The sequence below is a fragment of the Denticeps clupeoides genome, chromosome 10, assembly GCF_900700375.1.
Source record: "Denticeps clupeoides chromosome 10, fDenClu1.1, whole genome shotgun sequence".
Taxonomy (NCBI): domain Eukaryota; kingdom Metazoa; phylum Chordata; class Actinopteri; order Clupeiformes; family Denticipitidae; genus Denticeps; species Denticeps clupeoides.
In genome coordinates this window covers 3,410,497-3,429,800 of record NC_041716.1, presented here as the reverse complement: position 1 = coordinate 3,429,800, position 19,304 = coordinate 3,410,497, and the positions used below count along the sequence as shown (strand labels likewise).

Here is a 19,304-nt window from a genome sequence, read left to right as displayed (position 1 = left end):
TTTCATGTGGACCATACGACTTGTGTTAGTTGTTTGCAGTTCTGGCAATTGCGACATTCCTGCAGGTTTGTTTTTGTTCTGCCCTTTTCCCCTGTTTTTGGCCCTCATGTCATTTTGATTTGTGTTTAAAAAATCATGTTTCCAAGTATGTCCCGCCTCTGTGCTTCTTTCCCCCGTCAGAATTTTTGTAATACTTCAGACTTGCCGCAAGAGGGTGGGACGTCGCCACTACACAAAATAAAAAGCAATATATAATCAAGTAAACTAAATCTAATTAAAAAATTGTGATCACCACATCAACTATAGCCATATTTATACATATATTTTAAATGAAAAAATCGCAAATTTTTATTTTTACAAAAAAAAAAAAGCAGGTTGTCCTCGGCTATAAAGATGAATTTTTGTAATACTTCAGACCTGCCACAAGAGGAGGGGACGTCACCACTACACGAAATAATAAAGTAAATAAAAATCTAATACAATATTGTTAATACCAGACCAGGGGAATTCTTGTAATACTCAGACTTGCCACAAGAGGGCGGGACGTCGCCTTGAGTGTCGGGGATCCCCACTTTACAGTATCTGTCGTTAAAAGTAAAAAAGCAAACACGTATTCCAGGAAGCTTTTTTGAATATTGCTTTCACAGCTACGCGAAAAAAGTGATCTCAATAATAATAGTCTAATTAATAAATTGTAAAAGGACTCCTCAATTTCGACAAAAGTCTAATATAATATTGTCATTACCACAAAAATTACAGACATACTTTAAACCAATTACCTAAAAAAAATTATAATTAACCATCACGAGTTTAAAAAAAAAACCAACAACAAGAACAACTAATTTTAAAATAGAGATAACATCTCAGCTATAAAAGTAATAGTGCGTAAAAAAAAACGAATAGTCTGGTTATTACAGACCAACTATCGGCAATTCAATCCAATTTCAATTCAATCCAATTTAAAAAGTGAAAACTGTCCACCACTTGCATATTTGCAAGTAAACAATTTAACACGTTTATTGAAAATGTCCTTATATTGATCTCGGCTAAAAAGGCAATTGCTTGTAATACTCCCCACTTGCCACAAGAGGGCGGCCGTCGCATTGAATGTAGACGATCCCCAGATTACTGTAAAAAAGTTCCGCACTCTTATGTAAAGTTTTTTGATTTTATCCTACGGGTGCTTTATGTTTTAATCGGCACATCTGATACATACTAATCAAATCCATTAGTTGACCAGCTGAAAAATGCGCTGGACAGTTAGACCGGACCTGGGAAGACTTCAAAAAAATAAGAAAAAAAGATGCTTTTTGAGGCCATAGAGGCCATTTTTTGTCCCCAGCACTCTGCAATCCTTGTCAGTGTGAATGAATATTAAAATAACCTCCATGTTCGGAAATGAGCTCGACATTAAAAAAAAACCCTCGGAACTCCTGGTTTAATTGTATTTTTAATTTCCCACGCTTTGCTGAAATTGAACCCAAACCAGGGCCACGGAGGAGGTTCGTCCGAATCCAGAACGCTCGGCGAGCTGAGACGAAATCAATAAAAGCGGGGCACGAATGAAGAATTGGTCGAATTTTTTTTAATGACACCGCTGTACCCCAGTAATAAAAGTAACGGTAATAAAGACGGGGTGGGGGGGGGGGGCAGGCCCGGTATGGGCGGCGTCCACGCCCGCGCCAGGGGAGGATTGGGGTGTATTTTTGGTCTGCGCGCCTTGTTAGGTCTGTTCGGACCGCCGGCGTCTCCAGCGGTGCCGGCCGCGCAGGGAGGCAGGGAGCCACCCCGACAGCCATGAAGGACCGCCGGCTCTCGGACGAATAACGAAACAAAACCCAAGAACCAAAAAACAAAAAAAAAAAAAAAAAAAAAGAATAGAATAGAATAAAGGAAAGGAAGTGGCGGGGAAGCCATGCAAGGCGCAGCGCGGAGCGACCTCTCCTCTCCGAAGCGCGCAGAACGCGGTCAGCGCCGCGGAACAGGAGCGAGCCGCCGAGACGCCGGGTCCCTTTTAAAGGAGAATTAAAGTCCGAATCGACGCGTCCGTCCTGCGACGACACGCGCAACAGGTCCCGGAGACTTTTCTCCTCCGCACGGCGACTCCTCCCGATGAGCGGCGGGCGGCCGCCGAGCGCCGCCGAAACCGATTCTGAGCGCCTGTGTGCCGGGGGAGGTCGGCGGGATGAGCGGCGGCCGCTTCGAGTTCGACGACGGCGGCGCGTACTGCGGGGGCTGGGAGGGCGGCAAGGCGCACGGACACGGCATCTGCACCGGCCCCAAGGGGCAGGGCGAGTACTCGGGCTCCTGGAACTACGGCTTCGAGGTGGTGGGGGTCTACACCTGGCCGAGCGGCAACACCTACGAGGGCTACTGGTCGCAGGGCAAGCGCCACGGCCTGGGCGTCGAGACCAAAGGACACTGGGTGTACAAGGGCGAGTGGACCCACGGGTTTAAGGGGCGGTACGGGACCCGCATCAGCCAGTCCAGCGGGGCGAAGTACGAAGGCACGTGGAATAACGGTTTACAGGACGGGTACGGCACGGAGACCTACGCCGATGGAGGTAACGGCGCCCTTATTTATAGGCATCTATATTTGTGCAACACATATTGCAGAGTAACTGATGGTCTGCATTGAAAGGCCGGAAGAGATCTCTTTAGACCTCCCATTGTAGGCTTATGAATAAATGCGATCAATAATCAATTTTTTGGGGTATATAGCCAAGCAGCCCAGTTATGGAATAGCTCAACGCTGATATATTTTAAGCATTAGGGTGGTGGTAGCCTAGTGGGTAACACTCTCGCCTGTGAACCAGAAGACCCAGGTTCGACCCCCACTTACTACCATTGTGTCCCTGAGCAAGACACTTAACCCTAAGTGGCTCCAGAGGGGGACTGTCCCTGTAACTACTGATTTCAAGTCGCTCTGTATAAGGGCATCTGGTAAATGCCGTAAATGTAAAATGTAAGCCTACTTTTTTGCATGTCCTGTCACCTACTTCATGCTCCACTGTCTGTTTGGCATTTGGATTCCTTGAATGAGAGAAGATGGTTTCGGTGCATGGCTGAGAAACCCGAGGGTGGGTGCAGATGGCCCTCTGCGTCGGTGCCCACTGCTGAGGGAAGTGTGCCAGAGCAAAGAACTAGAGGGACCACCGCGGTCTGTGCGGTGCTCTCATCACATTACGGGGCCTCAACTTTGCAAGGTGTGCACCTGCATGCAGAATCTTGCGTCCTGGATGGAGATCAGAGCATTCTGCTGAAGGTGGGGCAGGAAAAGCATCCATCAGATACCTGATACCCCTTTTATCTGATATCCTTTTGCTTAGTTGAAGTGGAAGTCTCAAGGTTTTTTTTTTCAGCCCATTGTTAAGATTTATGACTATTCCATCCGCAGATCTTCATTTACATTTACGGCATCTACCAGACGCCCAGAGCGACATACAATGAGTCGTTAATGGGACAGTCCCCCTGGAGACACTCGGGGTTAAGAGTCCTGCTCTGGGACACGATGGTAGTACGTGGGGTTCATAGGCGCTAGGCTGCTACCACCCTGATACTGATCATGTGCATTCATACTGGCATTGGGAATGGAGCAACGTGCACCCACGAAATATATTCAGTACTCCGAAGAAATAAACAGCCTGGGGGAGAAAGTTAACGCTGTGCTAATTCTAAGTCATGCTCCACTCTGTGGTGTTCAGGTGACAAACAGGACAATAGAACCGCTGTGCTATTGTATGCGCTGTGTGTGTGTGTGTGTGTGTGTGTGTGTGAGGAAGAGAGAGAGCGTTGACTCTTTGTTGGTGGTCTCCTCTCAGCTGCACTGAGACTGGAAGTGTGTTGAGATGAGTGTGTGTGACGGAGAGAGAGAGGGGGGGGGAGAGGCATCGCAGGGGCTGCAGGCATCTGTGATCTCTGATGCAAAGTCTTGGAGGGATTTAGAGCCACCTTCTCAGAAGACACAGCCAGTCCACTGGCACACAGGTCCAGAGATGTAAGACTGTCACTTGTGAGGACAGCAGAGGAGCTGTCCTCCCTGACATGGACTACCTTCAAGATTTTTTTTTTTTGTGTGTGAAGTGATGGTCCCATGTGATACACAGCAGCACAGCACCTGGTGCACACAGTGAAATTTGTCCTCTGCATTTAACCCATCACCCTGGTTAGCAGTGGGCAGCCATGACAGGCGCCCACATGACAGCAGTGTGTGGGGACGGTGCTTTGCGGATCGGGATTCGAACCTTCTGATTACGGGTCGCTTCCTTAACCGCTAGGCCACTCACTGCCCTGTAAAACCTGGTCATCTGAGGGAGAGAACTTAGTAAAGACTGTGATTCCATGATTCCTGGGGAAATGGCAATCTAAAGTAAAGTGAAGTGATTGTCATTGTGATACACAGCACGGCACATGGTGACACAACGAACTGTGTCCTCTGTTTTTTAACCATCACTCTGAGTGAGCAGTGGGCACCATGACAGGCGCCCGGGGAGCAGTGTGTGGGGACGGTGCTTTGCTCAGTGGCACCTTGGCGGATCGGGATTCGAACCGGCAACCTTCTGATTACGGGGCCGCTTCCTTAACCGCTAGGCCCCTAGTGCCCCAATCTGGCCATGGTTCATGTTTAAAGCAGTGTCCTGTTGAAGGGACGGTCCATCCCTGCATCCCTGCATTCCTCGTCAGCCTCCGCAGAATTAAGGGAATGACGCCAGTCTGTCTGTTTCTCTCAGGTACGTTTCAGGGCCAGTTCACCGGTGGCATGCGGCATGGATACGGCATTCGGCAGAGTGTGCCGTACGGAATGGCAGCAGTGGTTCGTTCTCCCCTCCGCACATCCCTCACGTCTCTGCGTAGCGAGCACAGCAACGGCACCCTGCTCCAGCAGGACCTCCCGGTCATCACCACCACCAATGCCATCGGCCAGGAGACCGTCCTGACACCCGGCGCGCCGGGCCCATGCCGCGGCGGCTTCGCTCTCTCACTTCACGTGGACCCCGAGGCCGCCAAGTCCAAAAAGAAGGGTCTGTTCCGGCGCGGCTCGCTTCTGGGCAAGCTGAAGAAGTCCGATTCGCGCACCTCGCTGTCCAGCAACAAGAGCAAGATCAGCTTCCTGCGCAGCGAGTCGGCGCTCAGCTCTGCCGCCAGCGACGCCAACTCCACCGTCAGCCTGGGTGACAGCGAGAGCGAGGTCGAGGGCCACGAGTTCCCGCCCGTGGAGCAGGACATCGACGCCACCACCACCGAGGTCTACATGGGCGAGTGGAAGAACGACAAGCGCTCCGGCTACGGCATCAGCGAACGCTCCAGCGGCCTAAAGTACGAGGGGGAGTGGCTGGACAACCAGCGGCACGGATACGGCTGCACCACCTTCCCCGAGGGCGGGAAGGAAGAAGGGAAGTACGTGAACAACATGCTGGTGAAGGCCGTGAAGAAGCGCATGATCCAGCTTAAAGGCACCAAGATCAAGCAGAAGGTGGAGCGCGGCGTGGAGGGGGCTCAGAGGGCTGCCGCCATCGCCAAGCAGAAGACCGAGATCGCGGCCTCCAGGTACCACCGTTCACGCTTTACAATGTCTGCGTACCACGAACAATGCTGCAAATCACAGCAGTTATAGCAATTCGTGCAAATTCACCCTGCTCGCCTCCTGGCTTCAGGTTGTGAAGATGTGTTACGAAGGATAGGACACCTCAAGGCAGTTCTGTTCTATTCTATTCACTCCTACTAACAAAATGCTGAGCAAAAAGCTGATTGTGTGTGTGTGCTTTAATGATAGCTTATAAAATTACCTAAAATGTTTCAATTGCACATACATTTTTTTTTTTCCATTTTCACCCACAATATCACTAAAAATATTTCCCAATAACGAATGAGCTCTGGAGGGAGTGAGAAGTGTGTATAGCATGCAGTATGTAAAACATCTATTTGCAGAAAAGTTTATAAAATTTATATGATACGATGTTAATATTGCGCCAAAAACGGTTTGCTCAGGCTGATCAAAAGAAAAACCCAGCCAATAAATTGGTTGCCTGCATCTCATAGTATGTCAGCAGTGGCCACCTCATTTTTATGGTGTATATAATGCCAGAACCGTCCGGTTTAATCGGTCAGGTTAAAGCATGCCGGCGGAGTGCATAATCTGGCCGTTCACAGGCCGAGTGGGAGTATTGCATAAGCACAGAGAGGCATGATGTTCGGGGCAGTCCGAAGTGCCCGGACAACAGAGGCTCTGTCGGACCCTGGCGGTATAAAGGAAGCTTTGAGACGCGTGCTTATTTAGCCGAGGCGGGGGCTTTGGAGAATGAGAACACAGGAAGGGCCTTATGTGGTCGGCCACGTTTTTATTTGGGACCAACGTTCACTGGTGTGAATTCGGGGGTTTGTCATCGCTGTCTGTAACTGGTAGGTGTCCGTCTGTCCTCCCTTTGATGCCTTTTGAGTGTCCCTGAGCTCAGCCAGGCCTCCTGTGGTTGGACATAGTCTTTGAGCTGGTGCGGAGACAGGGAGGCTCCTGTGGAACATTTTGAATTTACTGTCAAGTTTATTGTAGAAAGCAATGCCAAGGTGTCAGTTTACGCTCAAGCTGTTTTAACAATTGATAGCAGGCCTCCACACAAAAGGACAGGCGCCTTTTCAAAGAAATTAGTATATAATGTTTACTGAATAAACATCACATTAATCTGTCTTCCTCATCCTTTATTCACATGCACTGCAAAGTGCGATCATGTAGTGATGTTGCACATTTGGCACTCTACCGGACTCTCCATAAAACAGGAAAACTCCACTCTGCTCCACTCCAAGGACGCATCCTTCGCGTGTTGCGTTGCCATACAAGGATGGAAGTTTATATCCGTGCGGCAGCACCTGACATTGGCCTTGTGTTTACAGCAGGGAAAGCTGCGGTGACGAAGCGCAGGTCCTAGTTGACGGCAGATAGAAATCTAAATATTTTACCTTCGAGACGAGGCCGTGGCTCCCGGCTCTGCCGGCTGCGGACGCCATGAATAGGCATTCGGGCCATGCGGAGGGCTGCCAGACTATAGCCATTGCTTAGGTGGTCTCTGCCTTTTCTCGCTCGTGCACAACAAACACTAATGACTCAGCGGCACAGGCACGAAAGCACCAACTTTGGTGCGGATTTCCGGCAAGCCTCGTAAATTATTGGTTCAAATTTCCGGAATTTTCCTCTTCGAGTCACTTCTCATTCCCTCAGTTGCCACAAATTCGAAGGAACGGAGGGGTCATTTGGTGTATTTGCTGTCTTGTGACCCTTTGGTGGGGAAAAAAAGAGCCGATGGCCGGTTGCGTTTAGCATGTATTGTAGGATGCTCCCAGCGCAGGGACTTAAAATAGTCAGGGGTGATTGGCTGGTCGCCACTGGGTAAAAAAAGGGGGAACATCTGTGGTGGTGTCAGATAGCTTCTACGTACGGATCTATCACGGGCTTAAAAGGAGTGGGCTCGCGGGGCAGTGTATTCATGCATAACACTTAGCCTGCGCTCCAGAGTTTGTCATAACCACGCCGCTGCCGTGCTCAAGCTGTCATTCTCCATATTTATATGCATACCTACTCTGCTATTCATAGTCACAAGGGTCACAGGTCTTGAGTACCCAGTAAAGCTTTTATTTGCACTCCTTGTGTTCTCTACTGCGGTTTTAGTTCATCTCTTCCTGGGCACAGTAGAAGAGAGGTAATTGAAGCAGAATCGGATTTAATATTGTTAATAAGGCCATTGGAGTCTCTCAAGAAACAATCTAGGGTCAGTTATTTTATTGTTCAAAACAATATTGGTAATTTTTTTAGATTCATGACATTACATGAGGCGCAAAGTTGTGATGGTGAAGACAAACATGGCTAGAAGCAGTACTGCTAAAGAATTAATTGGCAAAAAAAGCATCTAATTCAGTGTAGGTGTCTGCGATATATAGAATATACGTTGGATGATCACGGCTTGACCCGCTTTGGCCCGGATATGTCTTCTTTTTGACCCCTGGAAATTGCTTCCGGACTGGTTTTTAGAATTGTCTGGGTTTTTGAGCTATAAAAAAAATCCTTCACGCCTTTCCACAAGCTAGTTGCACTAGTGCAACATGGAAAAAGATCATGGCCACAGTAGTGCCAAAGTTATGGTCCCAATTAGTATAGTGTAACAGCCCAGATTAAAAAATCTGGTAGGGTAGTATGGTATCTTTAAAAAAAAAAAGTCATGTATGTAAAGTGCAGTGAGATAGTGACAACATCATTAATGTGCATGACAATGAGGATGTGAAGACCATCAGTGCTGTCAGATATTTATGAGGGTGATGGCATGAAGAAAGGAACTTGGCCTAGCCGGTAAGGAAACGGACCCGTAATCGGAAGCTTGCCGGTTCGGATCCTGAACAGTCACTGAGTGGTCCCCACACACTGCTCCCTGGGCGCCTTTCATGGCTGCCTACTGCTCATGTAAGGGTGATCGTTAAATGCAGAGGACACATTTCGTTGTGTCACAGTGTGTCACCATGACAGTCACTTCACTTTTACTTTCTGGTTCTTTGTAGTGTTCTGGATGTCCCGGGGAACGAAGGTGGATGAAGTAATTCAGAACTTTCACATGGACCTTAAGTTGATTCCCTCTCAGCAAACACCTCTCACAGAGAGCAGATAAACCCTGAGCTGTGTTCTTTGGCTCGCAATCTCTTTTCAGGAGAGGCTGGTACAAAGCAGAACTGATTAAAATGAACCAAAAGACACTCATATGGCACAGACAGAAGGCGTTTAGTAAGCAATTGCATACATAAGTAATTGCATATTCACATGCAATTATTATGCAAGTGTCAATGCAATGTACTGTGTGTACTGAATGGAATACGCATCTTGTGACATTAATTATTTGATTCTTTCCATTGAAGCTATTGAAAAAAAAAAACAGTATAGCCTCTCAGGGTGAGTTCAACGTCATGGTGGCACCGGGTTATTGAAATCTCAGCTGCCATTTGAGCGATCTGTTTGAAGCGATTGGATCAAAAACAAAGTTGCCGCAGAGGGGAGTTGGGGGCTGTGCTGGCGGGCACCGACCCCGCGGGCTGCGGCAGGTAGTCGACAGTAAATGCCATCTGCCACAGGCCCGTCCTGCTGCTGCCCGGCAGCCTGGCAGCCCAGCCATCCACTTTCAGAAACCCTGCACAGGATGTCAGGTTTTTAGCGCTCCACTGAGCAGCCCAGTGCCCATCTCAGCATGCGGAGATTAATATTAAGTGTAATAGACTGTGTATTCACAAATGTGTGCTCTGATGAATGGAATACCTAGTCTGCTTTTTCTACCCTCTTGACTTTACTTTTAAAGTCATATGAATATGATGTAAAGTCAGAATTTGAGTATATATTTTTTTATTGACATTCATGTTCAGATACGCATTTGCAGTAAAATATGTTTCATATTATGTTTGTCAAATGTCAAATAGCTGAAAAGGAACATAATTGATTAACAAATGATCCATTGTAACATCCAACCACATTTTCAAAATTTCCTTTCGATAACATCTCTAATGGTCTTTTCAACAGCCACCATACTTGAAATATTTCTCTTGTTTCAACTGCTCTTGGTTAATAAATATGTTATGATATTTACATTTACAGCACTTGTCCAGAGCACCTTACAATCAGTAGTGACCGGGACAGTCCCCCTGGAGACTCCTCAAGTGGGGTCAACTGCAACTTTTGTGGTCTTCTGGTTACCCGCTAAGTTACTACCACCCTGTTTAAAATATATATAAAATGTAAAATTTGATGACACTGATTGAATTTTTTTAATTTGTGAAAATTGCATGTTAATTGTGGACATTTCAGAATTGTTACAGATAAATTTGGAAAAACCGATTCACGTTCCCTTTGACGTAAGTGTAACAGGTGTGTCTGCTGTGTAGGTTTTCATGTGCCTTTCAGCTGTTCAGCATAGACCCTGTAGCCTTTGCTAGCCGCTCCTTAGAGCCCAATCACAATATTAGTCCTCTGCCCGCTTTTAGTGGGGCTCGGTGGAGGGCCCCGGAAAGATTGGGTGTTGACTCGGTGTGGACAGGTGCTGGTTTAGTGTGTACACCGGGGAGTCTGACGAGTCCCTAATTGTTCCATTGAGGAGTGTCTTTCCCTACCGAGTCTTCGAGTGGAGGCAGCTATTTGCAGCTCGAGGGTAGTGTTACAGTATGTCAACTATTTACAGAGTAATCATAATCAGTCCCGGCCTTGGGGTAGATTCTCTACACACGTTCGTGATACAGAATGAGAAATGCTGAGACTCACTTATTCCGACTGTGATATCTGTATAATTTTACACTTTACTGTCGTTATTCGGCGGCGGGGTAATGTCTTGAGGTGACCGTGTGCACAGTACATTACCATTATTCATTTATCTGCGGTAGAAACAGTCTTAAATATCCTGATGGATGCGTGCTGTGTTTTCTCAAGCTAATCTGAAGCCATGCTATCCAAGCTTGTGTTTATCTGTGAGTTTATATTTAGTGCATTTCTATTTATACTGTACTTGCTGAATGCTTGTATGATGTTAGTGAGAGAGAATTAGGGCAGTAGACTGCCAGTGGGTTCCTGACGTATACTTTAATCAGATGAATTATCGATCAATTACCAGCACTTTAAACCAGAGATGTCATTAGAGAAAGCAAGTAGTTATATCATATCTCATGCTCCTGTTTATAGAATAATTATTCATTTATGTAATTGATGTTATCAGAATTTAAAGAAATAAACAGATACAAATAAGAATTAATGTTGAAATGCCCATAGAAATGATTGACAGCTCTCACACACTCTACATTCTCATTCTGATTGTGAACTAGAGATCCCAGTGATTAGTGAACACTACTAATGTGCTTTGTGTTGTATAAGACCAACCAAAAAAGTTTTGTTTACAATGAACTTTACAATGATGCTGTGTTTGACCATCTGTAGGACCACCCATGCCAGGGCAAAGGCTGATGCTGCCGAGCAGTCCTCAGTGGCCGCCAACCAGGAGTCCAGTATTGCGAGGGTGGTGGCCAAAGAGCTCTCGCCCTCTTTCTACCAACCAGGTGACGTCACAAATGCTGGTTTTGTTTATGAACAACATAAAGCTAAAATACCTGAAACATTGCGTGTCCTTAAATAGTTTTTGTTATCTACAAGACTTGTGATTTTTATTTCCATGGCACATGTAAAGTTAATGTTGTGTGTGAGAGTTCTGAAGTGGCTTTGAAATTTGTGAATGTGCGAAGACCTTCCCAAGCGGTGCTGTATATATCTGCTGCTGACTCAGACAGCGCTGTAATGTAGAGCACCCCAAGGGTAGGCACCTTTAGAAAGGCTAAAAAAGGTGCCTCCGTTGAGCAAAGTATCACATCGTCACCTAGTAAATGGTGAGACATCGTTTATTATGGTCAGTTGCGCAGCTGTTGCTCACTCATGTTAAAGCTGAGTTTATCTCAGATAAATTAATATTATGCAAATATAAACGAATGCCATGCATTTCATGTCAAAGAGGACGAGTTTTCCTATTTCTTCCACATGGTGGCGCAATGGGTATCAATGGGTATGGTGGAGGTAAGACATTGTATGATTGTATTAAACATATTATATTCTATTATTATACATTACATTATATTCTACTATTATATTCAAATGATACAAACTTATTTGAAAACCTACACAATAAACGAGACGAAACGCAATGAACAATAATGTGCAAGTATGGACTGTATGAAACAGGATGCAATAATTCAGAACAAGTGTATCTCACAAATAACGGGGAAGAAATGCTGAAGGATTTGTGTCAGGTCTGTTTTCAGCAATCGATAAGTAAAAATTGACTTTTTTGAATGATTAAAAATTCAAGCGTATTAAAAATAGTCTACACTTTTATCATCAAGAATAGTTCTCACTGGATGAAGTCCCCCATTGCGTGTGGCACAAAGCCTCAGAGACACCATGTGTAAAGTGTACATAGACCACACTGATCCCCCTCCGGTCCAACACTGTCTGCAATTTCTAATTATTCCTAAATTATCACAGTCAGCATTAACAATGAGCCAAAAACATCTTCCTAAAAGGGGGTAAGATATTACAGTGCTCAGCTTCATATTAACTTTCATAATTTTTTATTTAATAATCACTTATGGCTTCAAGATAATATGACTGGAAGTCATATTACTGCACAGCTATTTTTAAGTGTTTATTACTGTTGATTAGTAATTATAGTATAAATTCTAAATAATGCAGTGAAGACGGCTGATGCCAACAGACTGTACAAGCTTATCAAAAAAGCTGGTTCTGTCCTGGGTGTCAGACAGGAGAGCTTGGCGGGGGTGTCTGAGAGGAGAATGCTAAAAACGCTTATCAGTATCATGGAGAACCCCTCTCACCCCACGCACGCCTCCCTGACGGACCATCAGAGCACACGATGCCAAAGTCTCATCACCTCTAAATGTAGAACTGAGCACCACAGGATGCCTTTCTTACCCGTGACAATAAGACTGTACAACTCTTCCCCGTTCTGTAGGCGATCTCCTCAGGACCGGTATTAATGTCCGTTTTTTTCATGGGACTGTGCATTTACACCTGTCAGTATGCTACTGAATGTTCAATCTCAACAAGCTGCTACCTACACTGTCACTTTTCAAATCACTTGATCTAATTAATGGCACTTTACGAGACCTGTCACAGTTGCTAGTTTTTTTTGCACTATCACTACAGTTCTGTTATTATTTTCTCCTGTTGCTTTGGGCATGCTTTTAGGACAAAAAAAAAATTCTTATCTTATCTTGAAAGCGAAGTGATTGTCATTGTGAAACACTGCACAGCACATGGTGACATTTTTAAAATATAAATCTGTGAATCAGATAAAAAAACCCTAACCCTAACCCAACCCTTTATTCATAATCAGAACCAAAATCTTTAGAAAATGCACGAACATGTTGCTCCTTGAGCTGTTATAATAATAATAAAATTAAAATGGACTAACACAAAAAACATGCTATGCTATACATCTGCCAGATATATAGACCTGAGCTGTCCGAACAATAAATTATTTATTAAAAAAGAACAATACAAATTAGAAAATTTAACAGGATTTGTTTGCTACACTATACTGCAGCCACACACTCTTTTGCAGATGAACACACTCACAAACTCTCACACTGACACACACACACACACACACACACACACACTTACTCTCTCTCACTCCCTTAGTTCAGACACTTTTCATTGCAATGCAAAAATGTGAGCATGCCCACATGCTCCTGGCTCAGACTCGCTCTTTTCTTCGAGGCCATGTTGCCTGCTGCGGAAAACAGCCGCTCAGACGGTGTTGATGTGGCAGGGATGACGGGGGGAAGAAGTGAAGTGAAACACTGCAGCATTGTGAAACACTGCAGCACACGCCGACACAACGGAATGTGTCCTCTGCTTTGAACCATCACCCCTGGTGAAACACAGTGTGAAAGGGGAGCTCTGACCAGGTGCCATGCTTGGTCTGTTTTAGGGCCTGTAAAAAATAGCCAACGTAACGCGTGTTGTGTTGATCATATGCACAGACCAGGTGTCCGGCAACCAGCGTTATAAACGCCATTCAAAGTGGCACTTTTTTCATAAAAACGCGTGGTTTTAGCGAAAAAATGCATTTGGCCCATATGGCCTTGCATCTTTCTTCCACCTCCACTCATTTTTTTCATTTTTCTCATTTTTTGCTCCGCCCTGTCTATGAGGCACCGAACTGTGCAGGCATCAGTGTGCGAGAGAGACCCGCACTAAACAAAGTTTTTTTTAAATAATCAATTTACTGCGTAGCGCGACACAACAAATCGATTATGAAATTCGTTTCCGACTCTTTTAGTAATCGATTTATATCGATTTAATCGATGCGTTGTTGCAGCCGTAGTGGAGACGGTTACATTTACATTTACAGCATTTATCAGACGCCCTTATCCAGAGCGACTTACAATCAGTAGTTACAGGGAACAGTCCCCCCTGGAGCAACTTAGGGTTAAGTGTCTTGCTCAGGGACACAATGGTAATAAGTGGGATTTGAACCTGGGTCTTCTGGTTCATAGGCAAGTGTGTTACCCACTAGGCTACTACCACCCTGTTCCTTACTCGCTAGGCCACCACTGCCTCATCTGATCTATGTTACTAGATAAATAATGTTATAGTATAAATAATAAGTGTGTTTATTAGCATGAACGAAAATCAGTCAGATGAAGAAGTGGAGAAATAGCAACATAGCAATTTAGTAGTAGTGATGTGGTAAATTTGTCTTAATATTGTGATCTGTGTGCCACAGGCCCTGAGTATTTTAAGAAGCGGGCACTCCAAAACGTTGCTGAGAGCAATGAGAATGCAGATACGGTAATGCATGAGCCCATGCTGTCCGACGAACAGTCGCCCACACCATCTGAAAGCCCCCTGCCCCACGAAATGGACAGCCTGCGGCCCAGCTCTGCCCCGGCTCGCACCCGCACGCCTTCCCCAACACCCATCGAAATACCTGGCATGCGAGAGGACCCCAAGCTGCTGAGTCCTGGAAGCTGGAATGAAGATAAGACCAGGGCCGGCTCCGGGAGCCGTGGAAGCAGCAAACAGGGCAGCCGCGCAAACAGCCGGCCCACCACACCTGCTACAGCTGCCCCACCCGAAGACCGGCCTGCCAGCCGCGGACCCTCAAGAACCCCCAGCCGGCAGAGCAACAAGGCTGAACAGGGATCTGACCTGGAGATCAAGCCATTACAGAAGATGGGCTCAGAGTCCAAAGTCACTGAGGCGACTCCCGCTCCTAGTTTGGAAATCGTTGTAAAGAGCCCAACGGTCACTACTGACGAAGAAGAACCTCCTCCTCCTCCTCGCCCCGCCCGTGTAACCGCAACTGAGGCCAGACCACGGCCGGAATCTGTCCACAAGCGTGTGCCCTCTGCCTCCGAGAACAAGCCTGAGCCGAGGTCCTCTGTCGACAGGGAGGAGCGGAAGCCGTCCATTAAAGAAGAACCGAGACTTTCACCGAAACGAGAGCCAAGTCCGGCGCCCAAACCTGCGCCAAAGCCTGAGCCTAAGCCAGAGCCTAGGATCGAGCCCAAAGCCATCGCCAAACCTGCAGCCAAAGCGCCTGTCAAGGTGGAGCCCAAAGCAGAGGTGAGGCAGAGGGCTGTAGTCAAAGCCCCTAGTGGAACAGCAGCAGTCCCGGACATGGAGGAGGTAAGAGATTGTATGATTGTATTAAACATAGTATATACACCGCAAAACTGAAACGGATTAAAATAATAATAATATGCTGACTTTTTCACAATTTTATGAGAAGAGAAAAATAGATAAATAAATATCAAAAGTGTCAGGGGTGTCAAAGGTTGTTGAACATGCCACACAACATGTGTGTGTTTAGTGTACTGACATGTACACTCACTTTGCTGCTTGAAGAATGACAAATTGTGTTTTGGAGTTATACACAAAGCAATAAACTGTGTTTCAATTTTACAGTCCAAAAGGCCAAGCCACACAAGAATTGAATAGAAAATCGATGGCAACAGTTATTTAGGTTCAAATTGAGAGGAGGTCAGGTTAGAGGAACAACAAATCTATAGCCACCTATAAACCTTGGTAGAGGCATGAGTACCGATTCCGAGAGCTCGTTGGAACTATACAAACTTTTTTTATACTGTTTTTATATTAATATTATATCAAAATCTATTATCCAATTTTCCAAAATGGATAATAAATGTAAGGAAATGGCTCAATACTTTTTTTCATTGCTTTCCATGGCCTGTATAATACCTTATGTGTCCATCTGACAAGTGTGAGGGGGGCCTTGATTAAATTCAGTTTATAAAGACCACCTTTACTCTACATCTGTTTCCTCCCTTTGTCTGTGGGAATTCCTGACTTGCAGACGATGCATTAAGCCGCAGTGAAGACAGTGTAAAATTGCCTGCTGTACAGAGAACACCATTGTTCTGTAGCATCACCAGCACTGTGTTGGGTGTCACATTATCCCACTGCGGTATTTCAAAGCACTCCTGTGAGAAATAAAGTGATTTTCCCCTAAACCCTCACTGTATTTTACCAGGTAGTGTCAGCCTTTGTGCATAGCATGAAAAAAGTGATTTAATTTGTTTGTGATTTAATTAAAATTACTTAGTTGTCACCATAAAAAAGATAATTCTGTTTATGTGTAATGAATATTACAAATTAATGATTTTTTTTTATTTAAACTTTATAAGATGTACTAGTATAAACAAAATGTCCTGTCAAGCACTTTGGCAGATTTTTGTATTGTCACAACAGCAACATTTATTTCTTATATTAACCAAAGTCACATACAGTATGTCTCAATGGGCTTTGACAGACCCTACAGTTGACACTTCCACGCTTGACCCATCTTGAAAAAACTCGGTTAACAAGTCACTCGGGTAATCAGGGACCGGTTGCGCTTTGTATGATAATAAAAGAATTTTATAGTATATGTGAAATTTTACCACTTACCAATGCAGTGTGGACAGACGCGTTCAAAATTCTATTCGAAATTCTTTCGCTCGCCATTGTGGTGTGTTTCACTTTAGACTGGGTCTTTATAGTCCCGACCTCTTCACCCCACACAGTGTTTGTGTTGTTATAGGATGGGCAGTATGATTGTAGCATAGTTAAAACTGACCACAGGCGAGTCAATTGTACATGTGTTTATCATGGAACGGCTCTTTTTCATGGCACATGGCCTGTCACAGCTGACGCAGACAGATTGTGCTCCATGAAATCCGGCCTTGGCGTTAATGCCAGCGATTTTATTTATTTCCATCAGTGATGCCAAAGAAGAGGGCTTCTACCCAAAATGATGGATGCACCTCCTCACTAGGTGTTTCCTTGTGGACATGGCACGTGCATTACATGTTTTTTGCCCCATGCACAGCTATTGTTTGCAGATGAGATGACTTGAATCTCAAACTACTCCAAATTTACATTATTCTTGTTTTTTTCCTCAAAGGGGCCAAATACAATCATGATATGTATGGTCATCTTGTTGAACATTGGATTGGCCATTGTGTTTGTCCATGTCCTGTCCTGAAGACCAGAAGGCCTGGGTAAGAGAAAAGGAGCACCATATGCTATGCTAGTGCTTTCAATTATGCATGTTCGTCTATTTTAACGTTAAATATTTCAGATAAATGCACATATATTAAGAGAAAGCAATGTAGTGTTTTCCAAAAAGAAAATGATGAATGCTCTCCTATCAAACCTTTTCCCAGGACACTTCACTCCCAGAAGTGGTGGAGCATCGTGGCCTTAATAGCCACACTGAACCATGACTCTGCACAGAAGATGAGCCAGGACAGCACAGCAGAGAGGCAGCGGTAGAAAGTACCGTCTGATAAAGTCAAGGCCGAAGCTGGTTTGCCAGCGACAGAGAGAACTTCAGTTTGCCACAGTGGAACGGTTTTACCGTTTTTTTTCCTGCAAAGGAAAATGGTTTAACTCCTTTGTAAAGAACCTAAAGGGTTCATTCTTGAAATGTTGCTTCTGACTTTTCATAGACACCGCAAGGCCACTAAGATCACAGTGCAAAAACACGAGTGTCTTAGTCAATAAATGAATTCATACAGAATATTTGTGTTAGGTAGTCTAGATTAATTGCTTTATTGAAAAATTACAACAATTTTTTTTTCAGTATTTAAATAACACTGATGTGCTAATGAATCTGTTCTATTTAATGCTGATTGTGCAAATGTTGTAACATCCAGTCTTCTTTATCGCTCTGTAACAGTGCACACGCAACGAGCAAGATGTCTTAAAGTCTTTGTGATGGGGTCTGACTGAGAATACGTAAACGCTGACTTGGTTGAGCTCCTGATACAGTGTGATGAATTGCTGTGATAACTGATAACTGATTTTTATTTCACCCCCCAGTGTGCCAAAGGACTGTTCCATATTTCCTTTCAACGTTTGACTGCAAATATGAAACTTTGGTGGCCATGCTGGAATTCAGTGGCATTTATGTTTTGTTTTATCTTGCACTGTAATGATGAGACATGCATTTTCCTCGTTTTGTAGTGCATAGAAAGCATCGAAAAAGAACGTAGGGTTACTGAGATCATGGAATGTGTGTTCGCTTGGCTGGTATTTTATGGCTATTTTCTATAATTGTTTTGCTGTTTGGTTGGAAAGAAAAACTGAGCGGTCAGATTGTACTACAGGTTGTTTTACTGAATGCTTACTGTGTTTCGAGGTGAAAACATCTGTATCGGAAGAACACACAAAGAAAGGCATTTTGATCTTTATGACTATGCAAAAACATATGAAAATATATTTTTCCTGCTTTCACTGGGTTACAAGAGATGTGAAAAAAGTGACAGAAATTCAGTATCCTTTTTCCCACATTGTATGCATGTAGGCACTTTGAAACCCATTTCTCCTTTCAGTAACATGCATGCACAGAGGCATATTAGTTTTGACAGTTTGTAACTTTTTGTTTCGATTGGTAGCATTGATTAGCTGAGGTGTGCAGACAAAGGAAAGTGTATTTTGAGGAGACTGAACTCCAGGTCTTATAATGCAGTTTAGGAATTAGAAGATGCAATTGGCAACGGCAATTTTTCTTACAATAAGAGCCATTCTCACGTTTGCATGTTCATTACTTTCTGCATCCCTACCACTCGGTCTAGGCTGGTATTCATGCTGTTCAGTAACGACACGGGTCAGCCTGCATCTAAACCTGCAGAATTCATTAATATAATGGTTGATTTTGAGCCACATGTTGCAATACATTTAGCAGGTGTATTGTTGCATCATGAATGTATGCTTTTCATGTGTTCCATATCCAGAGTCGATACTTATACAATATAATCACTTCTCGGCATGCTGCAGTCCTCTACCCACATCAAAATAGACCCACAATGCAATGTTTTGGCCTGATCACTCATGTTCATGGCACTTCTGTTGCTCTTAATTAGAAATAAACTATTTTTCAAATTTGCTTGAGTGGTGTTAAATACACGTTAAACTACAAAAAGAAATTATTGCAAGATTGTGTTTTTGAATGCATGAGACACAGGAAACAAAGGCTATATCTATTTATATATAAAAAGCCACCTGTCTGCTACTCGATCAACCTGGACAAGGCAGGAATACCAGGCCTTATTTTAGCCTCAAGTGGAGAGCAGACGGTCCCTGCTGCTGGAAAGCTGATGACTCAATTAAACAGGAATTAACAGTCAATTTCAGGACAAGAGCACTTCAACTTTGCTGCAGATCTGAGGAACGTGCAAGCAAAGTCCGGTCAGGACGATGCACCTACTGGGCCGAA

General features: G+C 44.6%; 1 protein-coding gene across 1 annotated transcript; it reads left to right on the top strand.

Moving 5' to 3' along the window:
- Window positions 1-1,817: 1,817 nt before the first annotated feature.
- jph2 (junctophilin 2) lies at window positions 1,818-18,974 on the top strand. Its single transcript, XM_028994436.1, has 6 exons — window positions 1,818-2,564; window positions 4,731-5,547; window positions 10,943-11,061; window positions 14,307-15,211; window positions 16,989-17,085; window positions 17,251-18,974. Exons 1-5 carry the CDS (start codon window positions 2,186-2,188, stop codon window positions 17,067-17,069), a joined length of 2,301 nt encoding a protein of 766 aa, XP_028850269.1. The 5' UTR covers window positions 1,818-2,185; the 3' UTR covers window positions 17,070-17,085; window positions 17,251-18,974.
- Window positions 18,975-19,304: the final 330 nt, after the last annotated feature.